The sequence below is a fragment of the Oratosquilla oratoria genome, chromosome 12, assembly GCF_046742065.1.
Source record: "Oratosquilla oratoria isolate Oo_2021 chromosome 12, ASM4674206v1, whole genome shotgun sequence".
Lineage (NCBI taxonomy): Eukaryota > Metazoa > Arthropoda > Malacostraca > Stomatopoda > Squillidae > Oratosquilla > Oratosquilla oratoria.
This window is the reverse complement of record NC_134788.1, coordinates 25,618,141-25,644,097: the sequence shown is the minus strand read 5'-3', so window position 1 is coordinate 25,644,097 and position 25,957 is coordinate 25,618,141. Positions and strand designations below refer to the sequence as shown.

The window sequence follows — 25,957 nt, the reverse complement described above, 5'->3', positions numbered from 1 at the left end:
CATATTGAAGGAATGTTTGAATGTACAGTATTTATAATATCGTCTCCAAAAATATTCTGGGAAACTTTCCAGTGCCATCGGCGCTAGAACCATGGTATTGTTATATTATCCAGAATAACACTTAACTCGTTACATTATGAAGTAATATATTCTATATTTACTATTGCTTGTTATATTTACTACTTCGAATGTTCTTCGGTAGTCTTTTTATACTTTTGAACAGTATGAGATTTGCTAGGTAGTATCTTGACGTATTTCTTCACTAAGCGGCAAATAGCTAACGAACTTTGTAACATGCCACGTTCCATAAAAAAATCAGGGGAGATTCAATGTGGTGTGTCATCACAGTCTGTTGTGCACACAAGTGGTTGTGCAGGACGGTTTGTTCTTTTTACAAAGAGATAATCTACAAGAGTTGACATGGTAATAGTTTACGCCGAAGGATATTGATGCAGAAATAGAAGTTTGAACGCAACATATCCCATTGGACGTGTTAAGGACGAGTAAGTATAGATTAGAACATGAATATTGAAACATTTCACGTGTTATTTGTTTTGTTTGGAAATGGTACACATTATTGATCTGTTGAACGTCATGTCAAATGAAGTGGAAACTTTGTACTAAAACACTAGATTTGGCTGGTGGACCACTACGACTGTAAGGAAAAAGACGTGAAGACCAAAGTATAAAGAGAGTGCAGCAACTTGTAAAGATTGTTGCGTCCTTGAAGGAAATAGTGAAGATGTAAACAAAGACAGCTGTGACTAGGTTTATGTAAATCTCGTCCTTCAATTCAAGAAAAAATAAATTTAAAATTTATTTTTATTTTGTGAGCTTATGTCTGTGCATTGGCCCAAACATCCTAGTTTCCATGCCCATGGTCCAAATTATCAAATGCTCTAGATTCAGGACATTTTGGCCCTAAATGCATATACTACTTTTAAATTATATCTTATTACAACTTATCACATTTTAGTTAGAACATCTTCACTCTGTCACATATGTAATGTTACAAATTGATATTTTATGGATTCATTATAATTTAGTTTTTATTTAAATCATAGCCTTGATGAAGACAAAGAATTTTGAGCTTAATGAGCAAGTTTGTTTATTAAAGTTAGTCGTTATTCTAGTAGAACATATATGTTAGAAAATTATTTATATTTCTGGTAAATCTTAAGCAGTGTACACATAAATTATATAGGGATAAAAGATAAAATGTTTTTTAAATTATAATATTTCAGCATCAACGTTTTTCTTGGGTGAAATCAATGGCAGAAAAAGTGTGTAAAAGTAATATGTTGTCGAACACAGCGACTAGTGTTTGAGACTGTTTTGATAGATGCTGAAGTTAAAGAAGTTAAGTATAAATTGGTCTAACCTAACCTGTATTTAGTAATGCAGTACCTGTAATGCTAGAGGCCATTAGGGCTGCCATCATCATCATCAGGGATGTTGACAGCCGGTTTTGGCATCTGATTGGACTACAGGGTAAAGAAGAATTTCATGGCTTCATAAGAAGCATGAAGCCCAGGTCTGTAACACCGTTTAAAAAATATGACGTCACTTGGAGTAGAACACCCTTGATAGGAATGATTTACTGTACTAAAAATGACAATGGAAAAACAAGAAGTCATGAAAAGAAACTCAAAAAGGATAACTATAGAAGCGATCTGAAAAAATAGCTTCCCACACAGAGTGCTGATATCTGGAATAACTTAGATAAAGAAACAGTGTGTGCAAATACTATTCAAGATTTTAAGAAAAAACTTGATGCTGAAAGATACAAAGACGGGTCACCATGAACATAGCTCCCTTCATGTGTAATACAACTAGGTAAAATTAGGTAAATAGCCATTGCCATCATCAAACTGACATTGGTGGGGCTGGACAGACAACAACATGGTATCTCAAATCCATTGTCACAGCTTTATTCAGTAGTGTATTTGCTTTTAGCAAGATTTTTTGTTAATTGATATCTGCTAAGAAAAACATGTTGATATTTAATTGATAACATTTTTAATTTCTTATTGCTATATCATTTAGTTGTGCACTTCTAAAAATAAACCCTGTTTTTTATTTAATGGCAAAAACTGTTTGAGGTGCCTCACACAAGGATATATGAACTGCTCAAACTTAAAATTTCCTCTATTGACTAATACCACACATATCTAACAAATTACTGAAGTATGATTCATTAGGATTGAAGCTTTAAGATTCATTTGGATAAACACCTAAGCAAGATGCTGTAATGCCTGCCATTTATTATATATTATTTGTATATTATTATTTGTTTGTTTTTCATTTATTATTAGATATATATCTATTATTATTTAGTATTTACCTGTTTGTTTACTATCTAACTATACCAATGCAATTATTTCATTATTTTATTTATTATTATTTATATAATTATGATTTATATCTACTTATTTATTTATCGTTACTGTAATTTTTTCCGCATCCGACCTAGTTATGAACCAGTCTCCTGTCAGTATGCTCCGCCTTTGTAATCCTTTGTAATCCTTATACTTTGCTCATTTCAGATAAGTTAATGTTTTCTTGGTTGATAATGAAGACAATATATTAAGTACTATTTTATATTATGAAGCAAAATAATTGATATATCAGGTGTTTAAAAAGGTGTAAAAAATGAGGTAATGTCGGGTCAACAATTGAAGTGTCCTACATTAGACTTTTTACACATTGAAACAAAGACAAGTTGGGTTTTTGAACCTTAATGAAACCATGAGTTCAGGGTCAGGGAAGAATGTTTATAAATGCTTTATCTCCTTGAGGAACACCACAGCAGGAACAAGGTTTACCAACAAATCCTTAATAGAGTGTATATTGATATTGAAGGATATTGATACAGGAGTAAATATTTGAATGCAATAAATCCTGTTTTGTGGTTTTAGGACAAGTATTCAAATAAGAATACGAGTATTGAATCTACTCATTGGCCGAATATATTGAAACATTTCACATGTTTTCATTTGTTTTGTGATTGTAAGTGGTACAGATTATTGATCTATTGAACATCATACCAGATCAGGTGGACACTTTGTACAAAGACACCAGATCTAGCCTGTGGACAACCACGATTGTGAAGAAGGACCTCAAGACATTACCAAGTAAGTATGAAAACAGTTTAGTAATTAATATATATTGTTGCATCCCCAGAGAATGTGGTGAAAATGTGAAGGGACAGCTATGACCAGGTTTATGTAATTCTCTTCCTTCAATTCAAGATTTGGTGAATTTAAACTAAGCTGAATAAGAGTAAAATCAGTGAGTTATCTTTATGGCAAAACAGTGGGTCCTAAAAGTTGGAGACATCTCAAAGACATAAGAGGCACTTCCACTGCAGTCAAGTGAGTGGCTGTTTTGTATGCTTTCAAATGCATTGTGGTCTTCCACCAACAATTATGTATCACCTCAAGTATTTATTTACAGATTGATATGTCCCATATGTTGAAATTTGGGTCTGAGATTTTTGCTGGCAGTAGCTATACCTCACTAGCTCATGATGTATACATAGGTATATCATATTCAAGAGGTTACTTGTATTTGAGTTGAAATGCCTGTGAAGTATGGTTGGGGTTACTAAGCTGGATAGAGAAACGAGGAGGTGAGGAGGAGGTGTCTGGGGGTGGAAATGGAGCTGGAAGATAGGGTTGATGAAAGAGTATTAGGATGGTTTGGGCACATGGAAAGAACGAGTGAAGAAAGATTAAAAAAAGAAGTGTGGAAGGCAGAGGTGGAGGGGGTGACTAAGGTTGAGATTGATTGATGGAGTAATAGAAGCATTGAGAAAGAGGAGAATGTCTGTTGAGGAAAAGAGAAAACGGAAGATAGGGGTGAGTGGAGAATGGTTGTGTATGGATGATGCTGTGATGAATGGATAGGGGAAGGTGAGGGAGTATGTGTGAATAATATTATAATGCTGCCCGAAAGGATTTCTCCCTGTCTTCTCTTTTTCTACATGAGGAGGGGGGTCGCCAATTAACTGTAGCAACCTTGCTTTGGATGTGCTGTGTCTTGCTTCTGATCCAGGGCAGTGGGTGAGATGCAGGGATGACCCGTCATCCAGGAGGAGCCAAGAAGAGAGGGAGGGGTGGTGAAAGGAAGTGGGGGATGAAAGGGGTGGGAGTGGATTTGTGCATTTGGCTTTGGCTACTTCCTTTGTAATGAAGATATAGTCATTGGTATATGTACATACATATGTGTATGTATATACATATATGCACTATATTTCTCACCAGTGATATGTATACATATGTGTTCATATGTTTTTTTATAATAATGAATTCTTAGATTTAAAACACATGATAGAAGGATAAACCCATATAGTGACAAGCTAGAATGCAACTTTCAAGAGTTTACAATCATGAGTGAAAGTCTGCAGTTCAACCTTTGAATAATTGCGTGCATAACATGCTCAAGTGCGACGTAGGAGAGTACGTGCATATACAGCGCGTTTGAGCTGGAAGGGAAAATCCTCAGGCATATGGGCCAAATCGATTTTGTCCTCTCTTCTAGAAGGTCAGTTCTACTCTTCGATTGAAACTATGGAATAGCAGAGTCGGAACACTTGACCCTCCATTTCATGGACAAATGTGTGCAGTGACCGGTGCATTCCTGCCAAATGTAAAAAGAACAGACTGGATTGGCAAATGACAGACCTGTTATTGGCAATTTGGTATGTTATACTTTTATTGGTTTCTTTTAATGTGCCTGGAAATATGGTAATATTTTATTATTGATTAGTTTTAACACAAACAGCAGGTAAACATGAAATATATGAATAGAGATAAAGTTCTTTCTTGGGCAGCATGGTGTATTTATGGGTTGACATATCTCTGTAAAGTATTGGATGACAATGGATGAATGACTTGGATTGGACAACTGTATGCAGCTACAGATGATTGGGCCATTGTTGGGCTTTATAACGGATGTGGTTTTTTGTACACTAAATGGGGGATCCGTTGCATTGGAGTCCATTAAATGGAGGGTCGATTGTAAAATAGGTTCATGACGTCACTTCACAGGAAATTACTTAAAATGAGTTGTTAGACCAACACTGATCAAGTAAAATTTATATGCATGTTGTTACAGAGGACTTAGTCTTATTATTGGATGCTTGTAAACTAAATAATTTTGTGTCCCTGAAAATTTATTTACTGTAAATAAAACTCTTGCCTCCCCAGATTTGTCTCCTAATGACAGCATCCTTGGTCTATTGAGATCTGAGTGCTCCCCTCATGGTGTGACTCTCTTGGATGTTGCCTCCTCGGATATGTCGCCTTCAGATAGTAACCCTGACATATCCAGATCTGACAATGTCCATCCTGAAACAGATGACCATTCAAGTGCTGGCAATTCAGAAGAGCCATTGAAACCTCTCACCGCTGAGCAGTGTTTTAACAGCATACGGTTGGCTGGTGCAGAATGCATTTTGCCCAAAATTCCCTTAGGTCCTAAAAGCAACATCAATTATCTGATCAGGAATCCGCAGCCGGTAGGAAAACTAAAGCATAGGGTGTATCCAGATGATTGTGGACCGTGGAACAGTAAGAAGGGAACAACAGTTAATATGCATTTCGAACTGAAAGAAGATTTTTCTTTGAGATTGTTATCTTTGAGAAAAGGTGAATTTTGTACTGCCAAAAAGGTTGAAAAGAAAGTAAAATGGATCCCACTGCAACCACAGCCAGAGCTCAAACATATCCTTAAGATGCACAGGTACTATACGTCACTGACCAGAAAGGATAATTACAAGAAACGCGTAACCTGGTTTGAGTTCCCCGAGTGTATGGCTAATGTGCATGCTCGGGGTCCTGCAATAGTTGAATATATAGGGAATTACCCAGAGGGAAACACCTGTCATGGCAAATTCCAAAACCACTGTGATAGAGTGGACGTACCTGCACTCCAGGAACAGACACTGAATACTAGAAAGAGGAAGCAGAATGCAGTAAGGAGGAAATTTTAGCTGATGATTGTACAGGGAATGGGATAATAGAACTCATTCTTGAAGGACAGCAATTTACCTGATATGGTGCTCTACCATAGGATGACAAATCAGGAATTTAATTCATTCTTAGCAACAAACAGTGAAGCTGCATTGGAATGAGAAGTATGGAACATACTATTCTTGTGATGCATCAGGTCAAAGTTGAGTTGTAAATTGGATGCTACAAATGTTAGGATGGGTTGTGATGAAAAGGCAGTTTCGAAGGCCTTTTTTTTTTCTTTTCCAGTGGTCACCAAATATTTATGTATGAAACTAATAAAAGACCATGTGATCTCAGAGAAAGTAGTCACCCCTCAGAAAACACAAGAAATTTGTAGTAAATGGCCTATTTGGAGAACATGATGCTGCTAAAACTGATGATGCATTCACCTTTGAAGGGAGGTCTGATGAATTTTGTTTGAAGCATAAAGATGTGCTTCCAGAATTTGTTAGACACTATGAAGGGAAACAGAGTTATCCTAAAACCGTATTTCATAAAGCCAAATACAAAATACAAGTGTGAACAACTATGGATGAATGAAAATGGCTGTTGGAGAACAAAAAAACTCCCAGAACTTATCTGCACTCTGTTGTGGCTTGTAGAAGTGCAGATGCAAATTCTGTGCTACTGTTTGTGGGCTTCAGGAGATTATGTCTGCCTGCCACAGTAAAGAAAAAAAAAGATTGTTCCTAAAAATATTTGGCAGTTGAAGAAGGAACTCCTAGCTAACTTCTTGAAAAGTAAAATACAGGGTAGGACTTCAAAAGCTAATGATCCTGGCATGATTGTCCAATCAGATCAGAAGTTTGCCATACCCAATGTGTCATGCTTAGCACACAAAACTGGCTCAAGAAAACATGTGAGGTGCAATCACACACTGCCAAGATAGACTTTCCACATTTTAGTAGTCTAACTCATGAAGCCTTTAAAATAGGTGAGAATTCCAGGCATTTAGTTAGATATCCATGCTCTGGGTTAGATTTAGTTGTTCATTGCAATTACATGAGTTAATGTTGGCATAACACCTGCACTGACTGCATTTGACAAATTGACAGTTTGAGTAGTCCTTTAGGAAACCAATATATAAAAAAAAAAAAAAAGGCATTCTTCGAAGGACCAGCTCCACGCACCGAATGCTGGATGCATTGTAATCTGTAAAAAGTATAATGCAACAAGGAGTCCTTCAGTTTCTAACCACTTCAGTACAATGATGCCCATGGAGGTATCATGAGGCGTGAGTAGGAACAAGATGACGCCAGCATTGGCATCTTGATCATATTTATCTTTTTGTAGTTGTACATGAGTTACCCCCAGATTCTGTGAACTGGTTTGATCACATTTTCTGTGTTTATTATTACTCAGAGTGAAATAGAATGAGTAATACAGCAGTGACTTTATATTTTATAATGCAAGTAGTGTGATGCATTGTACATATGACAGCCAATGCTGTGCACGAGAATTTGACTCATACTGAAGTGGTTAATCATTTGATTTTCATGTATTTGTTACAATTGTCAATCAGAACCAACAATAGAAATATATAAGTCATAATACAAGGTGTTCAGGGTAAATTTGACACTTTCAAAAAGTAAAGAAAAATGTCATATATTGGCCAAAAATTGATGTATTCTCGAAATTCAAAGTCCATCTCTTAGAGGATCTTTTGCCAGATACAGTTCACTCAAAGAAGCTGCCCTGAGCCTCCACCATGGCCTCCAGGTGGGACCCAAACCAGCAGCACAGCCTTCACAGTGTCCTTCAAGAGATCCCTGAACACCAGTTTGATCCTGGCCAACAGCTCGTCCTTGGTGTTGCAGGTGGTGCAATTGGTGTCTTTTTCAACTGCACCCCACACATAATAGTCCATGGGATTGCAATCAGGCGAGTTGGGGGCCAGATGTTGGGACTGGTGAAGTTGTAGACGTTCTCAGACAGCAACCTGTGGGTTTTCCTGGAGGTGTGACATGGAGCCGAGTCCTGCTGTCAAACATATGGTCTTCCCACAGCCTCCTTCTCCACCCAGTGCTTGACAGCAGTGGACAGCATCTCAATATAACCATCTGAAGTGAGTCTGAGTCCCTCTTCAAAGAAGTGGGGTGCCATGACGTGGACTTCATTGGAAACACACCCAAAGACCATCACAGATTGAGGGAACTTGATTTTCATGAAGCACAGGACTTTGTGCAGACTGTAGGCTAACCACCTGTTGTTCTGTAAATTGTGCAACTGGTCCTGGCAGAAGTTCTTCTCATCTGAGAAGAACCAGAGCATCCCCAGCTTGACTGGGTGTTTGACCTTGTTGGGGAATTTCTTGGCTTTTGGTAGGCGGTGAGTAGTCGGCCCTTGCATTTCTTATGTGAGGAGTAGCAAAGATCCTCATTCAGCGCTTTCTTCATAGTCGCCACACCGACACCCATCTCTCTTGCTAAGGTCCACATTGCCTTGCCTGGAGCTTGCCACACCTTTTCTTGCAGCTTCTTGACAAATTTCATTGTGCGGACAGAGTCTTAACGCCTGCTATAATCCTCCCTGCTAGCCACTGCTTCCACATCTCTGTCGCAATTCTTCAATTCACATTTCATGGCCTTCACGGTATTCAAGGAGCACTGAGCTGCAGCTAAGATTTCCAATTTTTTTAATCCAGTGCAAATCATCAGATGCAGGTCTTTCTCTTCCAATATTCCGGTGCTTTCCAGTCGTCCATGCTTTCTAGCTCTCACAACCACCAACAGTACACAGAATCGTCTATCCGTTGCACTTTACCTCTATTAAATCCTTCAAACGGTTCTGAAATGACAGAAAAAAAAATATATCAAATTTATTCTGAACACCCTGTATATCTCATAAAATAACAAGATAAACAGGTAAATTGGGTTCCCCCAAGGTACCACCCAATGTACCAGATACATTGGGCTTACCCAGACCCAGTTGGTTTTAGGATTGGGGAGGAAAAACGGGCCAATATTATAACCACTTAAGCATGACTGCAAGGAAGAGAATTCTGGGCATTGACAACTCTTACACTGAGAGAATGTGTCCTGATTAGTGTTCTGTAGTGACATCTCTCAGTTTACATGTGTTGGACCTAGAGCTTGACTCACAAATTTCAAAGAAAACAATGATGTAAGTTTTACGTCCCTTTCAGGATCTTGTTTGTTTTGGTTCTCGAAGCTCACGTCAAGCTCTGATTATATCAATGTTCATGTGGCCAAATGCTTTAAAACTTATAGATACAATAGAATGTGACACTAATCTATTCATGCCAATGGAAAGCAATGAATATTGTTATACATATACTGAGGAATTTTTCCCCCTTACAAGGGAGGTAGCTAAAGTCAAAAGACTTAAATTCACTCCCATTTTATTCCCACATACTCCACCTCCATTCAACACCATCCTTTCTTGGCTCCTAGATAACAAGCCACCCCAGCATCTTGCCCACTGCACTGTGTCACAAGCAATGCAGCAAGGCACAGTTCATCCACAGCAAGGTTGCTTCATTTAATTGGTTCCCCCCCCCTCCCCATCCCCTTATGCTCAAAAAGACTGGGAGACATCCCTAACCCAGCATCCCCCACCCACTCCCTTCCATGCATCACAGCATCACCCATACACAACCATTCTCTGCTCACCCCTATCTTTTCCCTTTTTTCCTCTTTCACCCCATCCATCCATCTCATCATTGGTCACCCCCACATGTTCACTCCATCCACCTCTGCCTTCTACACTTCTCTGCTAATCTTCACTCATTTTTTCCATGTGTCCAAACCATCTCAATACTCTTTCATCCACTCTGTCTCCAAACTCCTTTTCCACCCCAACTCTCCTCCTCACCACATTTCTTACTCTATACAGCCACTTTGTTTGAAATTACAATGCAATTGCTTTTGTCTGCTTTTGTAATGTGTAAGTCATCCTTTTTTAAATCATGGTGTGTCTTAAGGGAATGTTTGGGACCCTAGAAGTTAACAGCGAATTGTACACAAGACTTTTACTGATGTTGATGTCTCAGGCTTGAACATTGCCAAATTCTTCCAGATTACAAAACCCTTTAGCCACACTAACAAAATCCACTTTTTGTTTAATGACAGTGAAACTAAGGCCATATCCTAAAGCACATTTTTCTTCACTATCCAAAAGTTTATGAGGTAAATTAACTACAAAGTTGAGGTTGGCATGCTTGGTTCAATCACTGTTTTTAAATAGTCGAGCCAATTTTTTGTTGAGTATCACTAAGAGCACTGCACACAGATCTCATCCTATTGTAATCAAGTAGTCTATGTTTCCATTCTGCTGGTATACCTTGATGAAAACTATAACATCTTGACTTTGATGCTGAAGGATTCACGAACTTCAATCCTAATGATGTCAATGTGATTCTGAAAGATAATATGATGGAAATTCTCATATGGTTTGTGGGACAATTGTAACATACAATTGTTCAGGATGAATTTTAGTCAAACTTGTATTCCCTAAAGATGTCTGAATAGATGAAAACATTTGGATCATAGTGTCTTATTTCCTGAATGTTCTTCTGCCATATATATATATATATATATATATATATATATATATATATATATATATATATATGTGTGTGTGTGTGTAATAAAAACACTGGGAACATGCATTTTATAAATGCAAGGTAACCACAATAATGTAGTCAGCTATGTGACCCACGCCCAGACAATTTGTCCACCACCTCACCTAGTGTACTTCCTTATGCTCTTGTCCTTCTATATTATGTTTGGCTGTACCCACTTTCTTTGTAACTTACACTGAAGATGTAATATATGAGAGTGCTCTGCTCCAATTTTTTTATTTTCTTAAGTTGTTACCTTGCATATATATATATGTGTGTATATATATATATATCTGACAAAATGTAGCACATATGTAATTAATAATCACGAAGAACCCACAGTCGGAATAAAAATCACAGTCTTGACTGGGACAAGGCCAAAATTTTGTTCAAGTCCAACTGTAGTTTTAGAAGAAAAATTGTTGAATCAGCCTTAATCGAAGAATGTCCGAACTTGAATATCTCCAAAGGTCAATGGTCCCCGGACATTATCTCACGGCTAGCTGTGAGCCGCTTGGTTAAGAATTATCACCCGCCTGACCCTTCTTCCCGCCCTTTCCCATGACCTCACACCTCCACCCACACATCCCATCATCTCTGACTCCGCCCTGCGTGACGAGTCGTCCTGTTTTAACTCTGCGTGTTCCTCTTCTACATGTATCTCATTGTACTTATGTCTCTGCAAATTCTTCTAATCTGTACTTTCCTGAAGAGGGCTATAGCTATTAGCCAAAATATAAAAGTTACACATTCTTCTAAAGTTTCCTTTTTATTCTGACTGTGGGTTCTTCGTGATTAGTGTATATATGTATATATATATATGTATGTATATATATGTATATATATATATATGTATATATATATATGTGTATATATATATATATGTATATTCATTCATATGACATACTTTTGTTTTATATGTCAACAAATTCAGTTGAATTTATGAATTGATGGAAAATATTTCCACCCCCGTGCAGCTGAGCAGTGTGGCTTTTAGAATGTGGCAGTACGATCATCTTTCGAGACAACTGATTTAGAGAAGGAAAGGTATGTTCATATGGTCTGGTAGGATCAGTTGTAACATTCATTAACAGTAGGTGAAAATATATGAATTATCTGTTATTCATATATGTATATATATATATTATATATATATACACATATATACATATATATATACATATAGATATACATATATACATATATATATACATATAGATATACATATATACATATATATATGTATATATGTATATATATACATATATATATATATATATACACACACATGCACACACACATAGTGATAAGAGACAAACACACTAACTGGGATGAAGTAATAAGTGGTGTTCCCCAAGGAACAGTTTTGGCCCCAATAATGTTTGCTATATATATTAATGATATGGATAAAGAAATTGAAAGTTACATGAGCTTCTTTGCAGATGACGCAAAACTGTTAAAAAAAGTGAACACGGAAGAAGATTGTGAGTCACTACAGAGTGATCTCAATAAAGTATGGGAATGGAGTGAGAAGTGGGAGATGGAGTTCAATACCAAAAAGTGTAGTATAATGGAATTTGGAAAAAGCAAAAAACGAATAGAAGGATCATATAAATTGGGAGAAGAAGGAATAAAAAAAGTAGAAAATGAGAAGGACCTGGGAGTCATTATTATGAATAATATGTCAACTGAGAAACATATAAACAAGATTTTTGGAGACACTTATAATTTAATAAGAACAATCAAAGTGGCATTTACATACCTGGATGAAGAAATGGTGAAAAAATATTAATCACTTTGATAAGACCAAGATTGGAATATTCAGCAACGATGTGGTCACCAAATACAAAAAAATGTATAACAAAACTTGAAAGAAAACAAAGAACAATTACAAAATTGGCACCAACACTCAAAACTATCATATGAAGAGAGACTAGCAAAACTTGAGCTACAGACACTAGAGTAAAGAAGAGAGAGAGGAGATTTGATAACTATTTACAGAATCATGAAAGGCATAGAAATTATTGATAGGGAGGATCTAATAAAATGGGATGAAAGAAATACAAGAGGACATGGAAAGAAAATCAAGAAAGACAGCTACAGAAGAGATCTGAAAAAGAATAGCTTTCCTCACAGAGTAATAGACATTTGGAACAAGTTAGATGAGAAAGTAGTGTGTGCAAAAACAATACATGAATTTAAAAATAGTTTAGATAAAATGAGATATAAAGACGGGACACCACGAGCATAGCTCCCCTTCCCGTAAAATACAACTAGGTAAATATACACACACACACACACACACACACTGAATGGTCCCCAGTGCAGATATTAATCTATTTTCAACCACATTAACTTTTCACTTTTAATTCCATGTCATGATCGAGACTGACAATGCACTCTACGGAGAAATATGCGGAAACTTATATGCAGTGAAGCCAAGGACTCGAACCTAGCTCAGACGTACCAAAGTGAACAGTGACTAACCCCTGTGCCATACTACCATTGCACATACTACTGTTGCACCATCATAGCGGGGATAGGTTGAGCATAAGATTCATGTATATGTATGTAACTCGAGCATGCAAATATAAGAAATTGTGCTCAACTTTTCTCTCTCTTGATGGCGCAGTGGTTAGTCACTGTTCACTTTGGTACGTCTGAGCTGGATTGGAGTCCTTGGCTTCACTGCATATCAGTTTCTGCATATGTCTCCATTGAGCACATTGTCAGTCTCGATCGTGATGACATGGAATTAAAAGTGAAACGTTAATGTTGTTGAAAATTTATATATATATGTATGTATGTATGTATGCAGTATTCACATGTGCTTAACCTACCCTTGTAAATACAGAATGCACTGAAGATGTAATATACATAAGTTCTCTGCTTTGTTAAATTCTTTTTCCAAGTGGTCTACTTTGCATAAGTGGACACATGTACCCATGTTCTTATTGTGTACAAACAACAAAATCGCGTACAATTATTGTCAATTACAAGAGTTGTTTCATGACTTATAGAAATGGTGATCCATTTGTAATAGGAGATATGCGAAGATTGAAATGTTGGGCAGTAGTGGGAAAAACAGTGCATTCTGTATTTACAAGGGTAGGTCAAATGCATGTGGATATTGAATTTGCTTTTTGCCATTGCTAACAAGAATATGAACGTATACCATTAACACATTGTAGATGTTAATGATATTGGTCTGAAAGACATTGTATTTTGCATTAGATACAAAAATGCAGGAAGGCAGTGTTGATAGTTCTCTGAATTGATGTTTTTAATTCCTACAGGTAAAAGAAGATACACAACAATGTTGGAGTCAGCAATGAAGAGGAAAGTGGTTATGATTGGGAAGTACAAAACAAAAACAAAGCCGAAAACGAGACGTGCCAGGAGGAAACCAAAGAAAGATGCCGAGTCTGACCCCACATACTCTCCCAAGTCTTGTTTGAGGGGGAGAGCATACCGATGTAGAATCTGCGCGGCTTCCTTTTCCTCCTCGTCGAACTTGAAGGCCCACGTGCGGACCCACACTGGAGAGCGTCCCCACAAGTGCCCCCTTTGTGATTCTTCCTTTTGCCAGTCGGGGCACTTGAAGAACCACATGTACGTCCACACGGGGGAAAAGCCGCACGGATGTACGCTCTGCGATTCGTATTTCACTCGACCTGGAGGACTCAAGAAGCACATGAGGGTTCATACCGGCGAGAGGCCTTACACGTGCCCCGTTTGCAAGGGTTCCTTTTCCCAGTCGACCATTCTGAACGACCACATGAGGACACACACGGGAGACAAACCCCACCGATGCACCATTTGCGACGCCTCGTTTACTCAGGGCGGAAGTCTCAAGAAGCACACTCGGACCCACACCGGCGAGAGGCCGTATAGATGCCCTTTTTGCGTTGCGTCCTTCTCCGAGTCTGGAACTTTGGGGGCTCATGTAAGGACCCACACGGGCGAACGGCCGTATCGGTGTACCCATTGCAAGTGTTCGTTCACGCAGTCGAGTCATCTCAGGAGACACCTGAAGACCCACACAGGAGAGAAGCCTTTCAGGTGCAGGTATTGTAAAGCTTCCTTTGCCAAGGGAGGGGGTTTGGAACGCCACATGAGGATTCATAAACGCAAGAAGCCTCATCAGTGCACAGTCTGCCAGGCCTCGTTCTCTCAGTCATGCTCCTTGAAGGGTCATATGAGGAGGATTCATGCAAGGGGGGAGACTCACAAATGTCACCTTTGTCAATCTTCTTTTTCTAGGCCTTCCGAGTTGAAGAGTCACGTGGAGACAACACACGCCGTTTTGAAGAAGACTTACGAGTGTGACCTCTGTCAGTCCTCTTTTTCTAGGTCCTATGCGTTCAAAAGTCACGTCAAGACACATGAGGCTTTAGGCAGAACTTTTGATACTTGTGATCAAAAGTTCGAGATTGAATCTCTGGGCACTTCAGTGGGTTCCAGCAGTTTTCTATCATTTCCTCAAGGACAAATCAAAGAGGAGCTAGTGGAGACTGTAGATTCTTACGACCTTGCCTTGCTTCAACAAATGCAGTTGGGGGAGATCAAAGAAGAACAGGTCCTCAAAGTCGAAGAGCACGTCCTAGATGAAGAAATGGCCGAGGAATTGTTTGACATCTAAAGCAGCGCTGCCTTTCCAAAGCAAATATTGGAAATTGTTTCAAGTTTCTTGATGTTTATTCTGCATTCAGATGTGCCTCAGCTCAGGTATGGCGAGCTAGGGAAATAGAACTTTGAGTAAGGAATAATCATGTGAATTGAAGAACATTGATCAGAGTACCCCTGGCTATGATATGGAGTGCAGGTTTATGGTCAAAGGTGTACCTGTGGAGTGCAGGTTTTGGGTGGAGGATAAGACCTTTTGTGCTGATGCACTGCAAAGGAGCAACTCGTGCACAAGATAGGGATGAGTGCAAACACACCAGCATCATTTGGAGAATTTCAAGAGTTTATATCTTAATTGCATGGTAACTGAAAGCAAGGTATTGTTAACGTTGTTGGATTCAGTAATGTAAAGGATATGTCTGTCAGAGAGTTGAAATTTTCATACAATGTATTTTTGACTTTTTATCTGTGATCCCGTTTGTTGATTAAAAGGAAAGATATAATGCCGCTAGTTCACTGATGATATTGTGAAGAGCATTCAATCACTCCATTGCCTTGTCATGGATTGGATTAAGTGATGTAAAGGATATGTCTATTAGAGAATTAAACATTTTTAACAGTGTATTTTGATTATTTTTATCCGTGATCCCATATTTGTTGATTATAGGGAAATATACTCCACGTGTTCAGTGATGATATTATGAAGATTTAATACATCCATTGCCCTGTTATGTTGCAAGTCCAGGGTACCCGGATAGGTGCCCAAGTCCAGTGAAGAGATCCTGTAAGAGAATAGTTTTAGTCCCCAACGTTTTGACATTGTTTTAGGAAACAACAGCATGAAACCATGTTCATCTGTTGCAGAGTATAGCATGAAACCATGTTCATGTGTTGCAGAGTATAACATGAAACCATGTTCATCTGTTGCAGAGTATTCATTAGTTCTGGATCACGTTGAATTAGAAGAATTGTTTGTCTCTAAAATCCTTGGTTAAGCGAGTAGGTCCTTTGACAATGCACCTGCACATTGGTACTGACTTACAATCCAGCCCCAGCTGCCAACGCACCTATATAGGTTTCCAGGTATAAGATGTAAAGAAATACGACCCACGCGTATGTCACTTGTTTTAATTCTGTGTCTGGGGCTTGGGACCATGAAGTGGCCTTTCCGCTGCGGGCTTCATGCTGGTCTTAAGCCCGTGCATATTGGGGTGACGATTCTTCATGTGATCAGTGTTAAAACCACGCCCCTTACAAAGAGCAACCCACGGCGTGACCGTCTCTGCTACACTGACAGCTTCAGGCGGCATGCTCCGATACTGATATGATACAGCACCAAAACTAACTCGTCTGCGACAATACCACAACTAAAAACTGCGCGATTCGTTTCCGAGCTGACCTGTGTTTATGCTTTCGAACCGAAACGTTCTCGGTCGTCATTCAAAGATGTACACTTGCTAATGTCAACTGCGTAATCGTTTGTAGACAATGTAGTGACGCGCCGATGGTCAAAACCAGACTGGCCGTCACACGACTCGAGCTAGGCCTATATACTCGCTGTAATTGGCAAGCGTAGTTCGCAAAGACGCCTAGGCCAGCCAGCCAGCCAGCCAGCCAGCAGCCAATCAGAAACTCAGGAAAGCTCCCCGTTGACCCACCAGCCTCTTTTAAAAGGACGGCGTCTTGTCAAGACGACCTCGTCAGACCGACATGTCCCACTAATAACTACGACCATCAGAAGGTTCAGCTGACATGTCCCACTAATAACTACGACCATCAGAAGGTTCAGAATGCCGCTGTCAAGTTCATCACGGGTTCGCGATCGAGCGACTTCAGAACCGCTGAGTCCCTCCTACACCGAGTTTCCACCATACGTCCACTCAACCAACACAAACACAAACTTCACACGAGACACCTAGAAAAACTGCACGACGGACACAAACACCTGATACAACACATTACACCTTGACCACACCGTACAGACTATCTGTCAGCTACGCCCGTCCCACGTGCGGTGTACACGATAAGACGTGTATAACCGTACTTATCAAAAATGTACCCCTTCACCAGCTTTGACTGGTGATAGCAACAACAATAATAATGATATTGCATGTAGCCCATTAATTGACCGGCTATAAGTATACACGTTGGAGGCATCAAGCCTTTATGTGTAGAGTATACACAAATCCATACCGCAAACAAAACTAACACAACTACATGCACAAACAACTACATAAACTTTCTCTTCTACTGAAATCATTTACATTTCCAACTTTCTCTCCTACTACATCTTCTCAGTTGACCTACCACTAAAATCATTTCCAACTTCTCCATCTTTCCCTAAGACTAAGCCTCCTACTCATTTTCTAACTTTGTTGGATGAGGATAAGAGGAATAGACACTCCATGTAACCTCACGGTTACACATCACTCGCAGTCTCCTGCCCATACCTCCAAAGCCACGACGCCGCGTAATAAATATCCCTGATCGCCCGGTGGCAAAAGCCCTCTTTTATACACTACTATCTTTTCATTTTCTTACAGACCTTCTTCCTCTCGCACAAAAAAACGATCCCGCGCAAGCGGGTGGTCTTACCTAGCAAGTCAAAATCAGTTCTACCCCAGGACACGACATCTACAAGCAGCAGTTCTCTCAGCAAGTCGCTTTAGACGCAGTCCTCTCCAGCAAGTAACATAAGAATAAAGGAGACTGCAAGAGACCATAAGGCCTACACTAGGCAGCTCCAAATCCATCACCACCTGTCGTCCCCATCCATAAAGTTGTCTAATCGTTTTTTAAAACAACTGATAGTATCAGCGCTTACTACTACATGGTTACTAAGTTTATTCCATTCATCGACCACCCTATTAGTAAACCAATTCTTCCCTATTTCCTTCTTAAATCTAAATTTGTCCAGTTTATACCCATTACTGCGAGTGCTGCCCTGTTGTTTTATTATGATGACCTTGTTTGCATCACCCTTGTTATAGCCTTTGATCCACTTGAACACTTCTATTAGATCACCCCCGCACTCTGCGTCTTTCCAAGCGGACCTTTGCACCAGCCCACGACATTTGATGAGTCCCTCACTCCGTGACCTCTGAGCCTAATAACCATTAATTAAATATTAGTGTTGTTGCGAGTCTCATTTCCCTGGCTTGACCGAACCAAACCACAACAAAAACGTTCATCCGGCATTTGATGATCTAGGCTATTAAAAAAAAATATATATGTACCCTTTCTGGGGAATGAGGAAGACTAGGATAATCAAAGAAACTATGCACATATATCTTTTATGTATTGTGGACGACTTAGGCCGATCTATGAAAAACAAGAGAATTGCCCGATTGAATACGGCTTAGGCCGACCTGGGGAAAAAAAACCGGTGCCTTGAAACTGACTACTTACATTGTATACTCTGTCATTACCATACGCCTTTCAAATTATTTCATTTTCATTTTGTCATTGGATGGGTTTATTTAATGTAAGATATTTGTCACGATGTACAAGGAAAGGCGCCATTTAGGCGTTAGCAAAAAAAAAAAAGAAAAAATTCGTGAGAAAATGATAAATTGCTGGAGATCTGGCGTACTGTCCGGAAGATGTATCAAAAATATAAACACAAATAAAAAACATTATATATATCATACACTAAAAGATATCAATGTATACTATATTTTACTGAAAATAGACACGAGATATATAGTATAGAAGACATACAGAAAATAGATAATGAATATTATATAAAGTAATAACTAATGCGTTGTACAACACATTGCAGCTATCAATCAAAAGCTATATCATCTTATTCTTTACTGTAAATCCTGAATGTTTTATAAAAAACAATTTACCAAATGTGCAGGGAATTTGTTTATATATATATATACGTTACAGAAAACCGATTAAAATATGTTTTCCAGAAAAATTAGTGCATATATTGTGCAATCTATCAAAAGTGTCTCAAGGAAAATTGTGCCAAATACATTATAAACAGGTTCTATATGTCATGTAACGTATTGCGTGGATGAAGGATCTAAAATATGTACTATCAACACTGTAATTAATCTCCTTATTTTCTTTTTTTTTTCTCTGAAGAAAATTCGTCAGTGTTGAAGAACCTTTCGTGTCGACTCGAATGCAAAATTGTCGTCCGAGTCGGTGAATTAGCCTTACCAAACAAAGCATTACAAATCCCATTGCAACAATCATATTTTCTCACCTATTTTCATCTATGATACCATTTCATTTCGTTCATCATCCCCACAGTACTCTTTTCATGCTGTGTGTACAGTAAGTTGTAATTGTAATAATATCCAAGACAGAAAATAACATATATGTATGAGGTCTCATACCGACATTTAAAACTCGTTTAACGAGTATATCATGCTTACATGGGAGACGAGTATGACCCACGTACTGATAGAGAACAAGTGTATTTGTATATGTATTTTAATATATATCGACATTTAGGGTACTACATAGATTATGAGGAAGGCTGTAGGTACATATGTATGTGTTTTTGTAAGTACAAGCCATACATATTTTCTGAAGTTTGTATAGGTGACAAGGCTGATGCATTGAGATGCAGGATGAATGATCCAGGGAGGGGGAGGTTGCATAGGATACACAACCAAACATATCGTACCGTATTCTTCCTGGGAAGTTATATCAAGTTAGATTTAAATAAAGCTTTGGTTAGGTGTAACTCATGTTGTGTGAGGTTTAATCTAGGTTCCTTTAGTTGTAACTCAGTTTTAACTAGGTTAGGTACGGTACCTGCACAGGAATATCGTACGTCTGGGAAGTTTGTTTAGGTACCACTGATGGTGAAGGTGATTGGTCATTGGTGATTGATCTGCCTGATCGTAATCATCGTGATTATCAGTTGCATGTGTTTACAGTATCATATAAATATTAAAACATTCCTAGGAGTTTGATAAAATATACAAGATATATATATAGAGAGAGAGATAGATATATAGATACAACAGCCATGAACGTTATTTTTATAAAGAGGAAGAGATTCAAATACCCGCCCTTCCGAGGGCATTCGAATCCCAATAAACAATATATAAACAAGAAATAAATCAAATCATTGGCCAGAGCTGGACGCTGGCATGGGTTACCGGACCTTATAAGGAAGCTTCTTCCTCGCAACGCCAAGACGAACAGGACGCTTCTTGTTACTGTTTTGCTTTAGATTCTTGTACTTCTCAACGACTGTCGCTCCCCACTTGTCCCAACTGTCCGTCTCGACTTTGGCTTCGACTTCTTCTGTGGGTTCTTCGCGTTTCCCTCTTTTACCACTTCCTCCTCCTCTTCCTCCTCCTCCTCCTCCACCTCCTTTAAAGTCGCCCTTGCCAGCTTTGTAGCGATGGTAGCGTTGGAATTGTCGTTTTCGTAGTTCGTCGGTGAGCTCTCTACCCGTTCGAATGAGGTCGTCGCAGCTTAGAGATGTCCTGTGGTCACGGAAGTGGGAGATGCAGAGTAAGGAAATTGTAATTTTGTCATCTTGATCGGGGATTTTAATCACAAGAAAAGGAATTGAATTGAATAGGATATATCAAAAACAAACGTAATGGGAAATTGTTTTGTTAAATATTGCGGTGGACAATGCAGTGACCCAATACGTGCAAGATGTAATAAGGTTATCACACTAAGACTTTTTTCCTCCAGCGCTCAATTTACCGGTCGGCACTGCCTACTTCCAGAATATAATTTTAAATAAATACTGGAAGAAAGTGATCTTCCTTCAGAACATCACATTACTTCTTCCCGGAAGTTGTGGGCTGAACACAATCTCTCTCATGGATACTACAATTATAGTAAATTAGATAATCTAAACACACATATGCGATGGCGCAATGGTAGCATTCCCAGCCGCCAATGCGTTGGTCGGGTTCGAATCCCGCCCAGAGCTCCGCTGTGAGTCGTTACCCCAACACTACTGGGCGGGGAGTTGGGTGTGTGTGTGTAAGGTCACAGCATTACCACAGACCGGTCATATTTGAGCCCTGAGCTCTCTTCCGGGAGGGAAATAGCTGTCGATCACGAGTCCAACATGTGATCCAAGACTATGGTGAATCCCACACACACATACACGACTGGTGGCGCAGCTGGTAGGGTTCCCGGCTACCACTGTCGATCACGAGTCCAACACGTGATCCAAGACTATGATGAATCACACACACACACACAAACACGCACACATACACACACACACACACACAGTAATGCTGCTATACCCAATAAACCGTATATTATTGTTATTATTATCATTATCATTATTATTCCCTCCCAGCTGTCGTTTGCGGACGACACTGCGCTTGTGGCAGGGTCAGAGGAGGGATTGAGGAAGCTGGTGGCAGAGTTTGGGAGAGTATGTGATAGAAGAAAGCTAAAGATAAATGTGGGTAAAAGTAAGGTGATGAGATGTACAAGGGGTGAAAGTGGCAGTAGACTGGAAGTGAACATTAAGGGAGAGCGACTGGAGGAAGTGGATAGTTTTAGATACTTGGGTGCAAGTGTAGCAGGAAAAGGTGGAGTGAAGGTGGAGGTAGAATGTAGATTGAGAGAAGCGAGTAAATGCCTTGGTGGTTTAAAGAGTGTAATGAGGAATAGACATTTGGGAATGGATGCGAAGAGGAGACTGTATGAAGGAGTGATTGTGCCAACAGCACTGTATGGGGCAGAAACGTGGAATATAAGAGAAGAAGAGAGAAGGAGTTTGAATGTGTTTGAGATGAGGTGTCTGAGAAGTATGGTGGGGGTTACTAGGCTGGATAGAGTGAGAAATGAGGAGGTGAGGAGGAGAACAGGGGTGAAAAAGGATTTGGGAGATAGAGTTGATGAAAGAATATTAGGATGGTTTGGACACATGGAAAGAATGAGTGAAGAAAGACTAGTAAAGGAGGTATGGAAGTCAGATGTGGAGGGAGTGAACATGAGGGGACGTCCTAGGATAAGGTGGATGGATGGGGTGAAGGGGGCTTTGGGGAAGAGGGGAATGTCTGTTGAGGAAGGAAGGGAGAGGACGGAAGACAGAGGTGAGTGGAGAATGGTTGTATATGGATGATGTTGTGACTGCATGAGGAGGAATAGGCGGGGTAGTATGTGTGAGTAAATTTTGACGCAGCCCGAAGGGATTTCTCCCCGTCCTCGCCTTGTATGCAGAGGGGGACGGAGAGGGGGGGTCGCCGATTAAATGAAGCGGCCTTGCTGTGGATGTGCTGTGTCTTGCGACACTGCTTCTGACCCAGGGCGGTGGGCAGGGTGCAGGGATGGCCCATCATCCAGGAGGTGCTCAGATGAGAGGGAGGGTGGGAGGGGTGTGGAGTGTATCTAGGGATGAAATGGGTGGGAGTGTTTTTGTGCCTTTCCCTTTTTGGCTACCTCCCTTGGAAGGGGGAAAAAGCCTTGGTATATGTATGTATGTATTATTATTATTATTATTATTATTATCATTATTATTATCATCATCATTATTATCATTATTATTATTATCATTATTATTATTATTATTATCATTATTATTATTATTATCATCATTATTATTATTATTACTATCATTATTATTATTATTATTATCATTATTATTATTATTATTATTATTATTATTATTATTATTATTATTATTATTATTATTATTATTATTATTATTATTATTACTATTATTATTATTACTATTATTATTATTATTATTATAACAAACAAACAAACAAACATGACGGACAATGCCCGTAGACTATCACGTCCACCTTATTAGACGCCATTGACAGAGCCTTATGACACTAGACTTAAGAAGCGTCATCACATTCACATTCATCTATTGCAGAGTATTCATTAGTTCTGGATCACGTTGAATTAGAACAATTGTTTGTCTCCAAAATCCTTGGTTAAGCGAGTAGATCCTTTTACAATGCACCTGCACATTGGCACTGACTTACAATCAAGCTCCAGCTGCCAACGCACCTATATAGGTTTCCCGGTATAAGATGTAAAGAAATACGACCCACGCGTATGTCACTTGTTTTAATTCCCAGTGTCTGGGGCTTGGGACCATGAAGTGGCCTTTCCGCTGCGGGCTTCATGGTGGTCCTAAGTCTGTGCATATTGGGGTGACGATTCTTCATGTGATCAGAGTAGTGTTAAAACCACGCCCCTTACAAAGAGCAACCCACGGCGTGACCGTCTCTGCTACACTGACAGCTTCAGGCGGCATGCTCCGATACTGATATGATACAGCACCAAAACTAACTCGTCTGCGACAACACCACAACTAAAAACTGCGCGATTCGTTTCCGCGCTGACCTGTGTTTATGCTTTCGAACCGAAACGTTCTCGGTCGTCATTCAAAGATGTACACTTGCTAATGTCAACTGCGTAATCGTTTGTAGACAATGTAGTGACGCGCCGCTGGTCAAAACCAGACTGGCCGTCACACGACTCGAGCTAGGCCTATATACTCGCTGTAGTGGGCAAGCGTAGTTCGCAAAGACGCCTAGGCCAGCCAGCCAGCCAGCCAGCAGCCAATCAGAAACTCAGGAAAGCTCCCCGTTCACCCACCAGCCTCTTTTAACCCATTAAACTCCGATGACAAGATGTCTTGTCATTTGGTCAAATTAAACAAAAAATCATAAAACACCAAAATGTTTGATCAAACACCAGAAACATATGACGTCAGTCCTCGCTTCGCTGCGAGCGAAGCGAGGACTGACGCCATATTTTTCTGGTGTTTGATCAAACATTTTGGTGTTTTATGATTTTTTGTTTAATTTGACCAAATGACAAGACATCTTGTCATCGGAGTTTAATGGGTTAAAAGGACGGCGTCTTGTCGAGACGACCTCTTCAGACCGACTCTGTGCCAATCCACCGGGACTAAGCCAGCTGACATGTCCCACTAATAACTACGACCATCAGAAGGTTCAGAATGCCGCTGTCAAGTTCATCACGGGTTCGCGATCGAGCGGCTTCAGAACCGCTGAGTCCCTCCTACACCGAGTTCCCAACATCCGTCCACTCAACCAACACAAACACACACTTCCCACGAGACACCTAGAAAAACTGCACGACGGACACAAACATCTGATACAACACATTACACCTAGACCACACCGTACAGACTATCTGTCAGCTGCGCCCGTCCCACGTGCGGTGTGCACGATAAAACGTGTATAACCGTACTTATCAATAATGTACCCCTTCACCAGCTTTGACTGGTGATAGCAACAACAATAATAATGATAATGATATTGCATGTAGCCCATTAATTGACCGGCTATAAGTATACACGTTGGAGGCATCAAGCCTTTATGTGTAGAGTATACACAAATCCATACCGCAAACAAAACTAACACAACTACATGCACAAACAACTACATAAACTTTCTCTTCTACTGAAATCATTTACATTTCCAACTTTCTCTCCTACTACATCTTCTCAGTTGACCTACCACTAAAACTATTTCCAATTTCTCCATCTTTCCCTAAGACTAAGCCTCCTACTCATTTTCTAACTTTGTTGGATGAGGATAAGAGGAATAGACACTCCATGTAACCTCACGGTTACACATCAATCGCAGTCTCCTGCCCATACCTCCAAAGCCACGACGCCGCGTAATAAATATCCCTGATCGCCCAGTGGCAAAAGCCCTCTTTTATACACCACTATCTTTTCATTTTCTTACAGACCTTCTTCCTCTCGCACAAAAAAACGATCCCGCGCAAGCGGGTGGTCTTACCTAGCAAGTCAGAATCAGTTCTACCCCAGGACACGACATCTACAAGCAGCAGTTCTCTCAGCAAGTCGCTTTAGACGCAGTCCTCTCCAGCAAGTAACATAAGAATAAAGGAGACTGCAAGAGACCATAAGGCCTACACTAGGCAGCTCCAAATCCATCACCACCTGTCGTCCCCATCCATAAAGTTGTCTAATCGTTTTTTAAAACAACTGATAGTATCAGCGCTTACTACTACATGGTTACTAAGTTTATTCCATTCATCGACCACCCTATTAGTAAACCAATTCTTGCCTATTTCCTTCTTAAATCTAAATTTGTCCAGTTTATACCCATTACTGCGAGTCCTGCCCTGTTGTTTTATTATGATGACCTTGTTTGCATCACCCTTGTTATAGCCTTTGATCCACTTGAACACTTCTATTAGATCACCCCCGCACTCTGCGTCTTTCCAAGCGGACCTTTGCACCATCCTACGACATTTGATGAGTCCCTCACTCCGTGACCTCTGAGCCTAATAACCATTAATTAAATATTAGTGTTGTTGCGAGTCTCATTTCCCTGGCTTGACCGAACCAAACCACAACAAAAACGTTCATCCGGCATTTGATGATCTAAGCTATTAAAAATATATATATATGTACCCTTTCTGGGGAATGAGGAAGACTAGGATAATCAAAGAAACTATGCACATATATCTTTTATGTATTGTGGACGACTTAGGCCGATCTATGAAAAACAAGAGAATTGCCCGATTGAATACGGCTTAGGCCGACCTGGGGAAAAAAAACCGGTGCCTTGAAACTGACTACTTACATTGTATACTCTGTCATTACCATACGCCTTTCAAATTATTTCATTTTCATTTTGTCATTGGATGGGTTTATTTAATGTAAGATATTTGTCACGATGTACAAGGAAAGGCGCCATTTAGGCGTTAGCAAAAAAAAAAGAAAAAATTCGTGAGAAACTGATAAATTGCTGGAGATCTG

General features: G+C 39.6%; 1 protein-coding gene across 3 annotated transcripts; it reads left to right on the top strand.

Annotated features, from left to right (window-relative positions):
- Positions 1-267: 267 nt before the first annotated feature.
- Positions 268-15,785, top strand: LOC143031132 (uncharacterized). Of its 3 annotated transcripts, XM_076194616.1 has the most exons (5): positions 268-503; positions 3,051-3,134; positions 4,543-4,702; positions 11,577-11,646; positions 13,896-15,785. In XM_076194616.1, exon 5 carries the CDS (start codon positions 13,916-13,918, stop codon positions 15,239-15,241), a length of 1,326 nt encoding a protein of 441 aa, XP_076050731.1. In that variant the 5' UTR covers positions 268-503; positions 3,051-3,134; positions 4,543-4,702; positions 11,577-11,646; positions 13,896-13,915; the 3' UTR covers positions 15,242-15,785. The 3 variants fall into 3 exon arrangements, with proteins under 3 accessions (XP_076050731.1, XP_076050729.1, XP_076050732.1); XM_076194614.1 differs by lacking the exon at positions 4,543-4,702; XM_076194617.1 differs by lacking the exons at positions 268-503; positions 3,051-3,134 and adding an exon at positions 3,279-3,374.
- Positions 15,786-25,957: the final 10,172 nt, after the last annotated feature.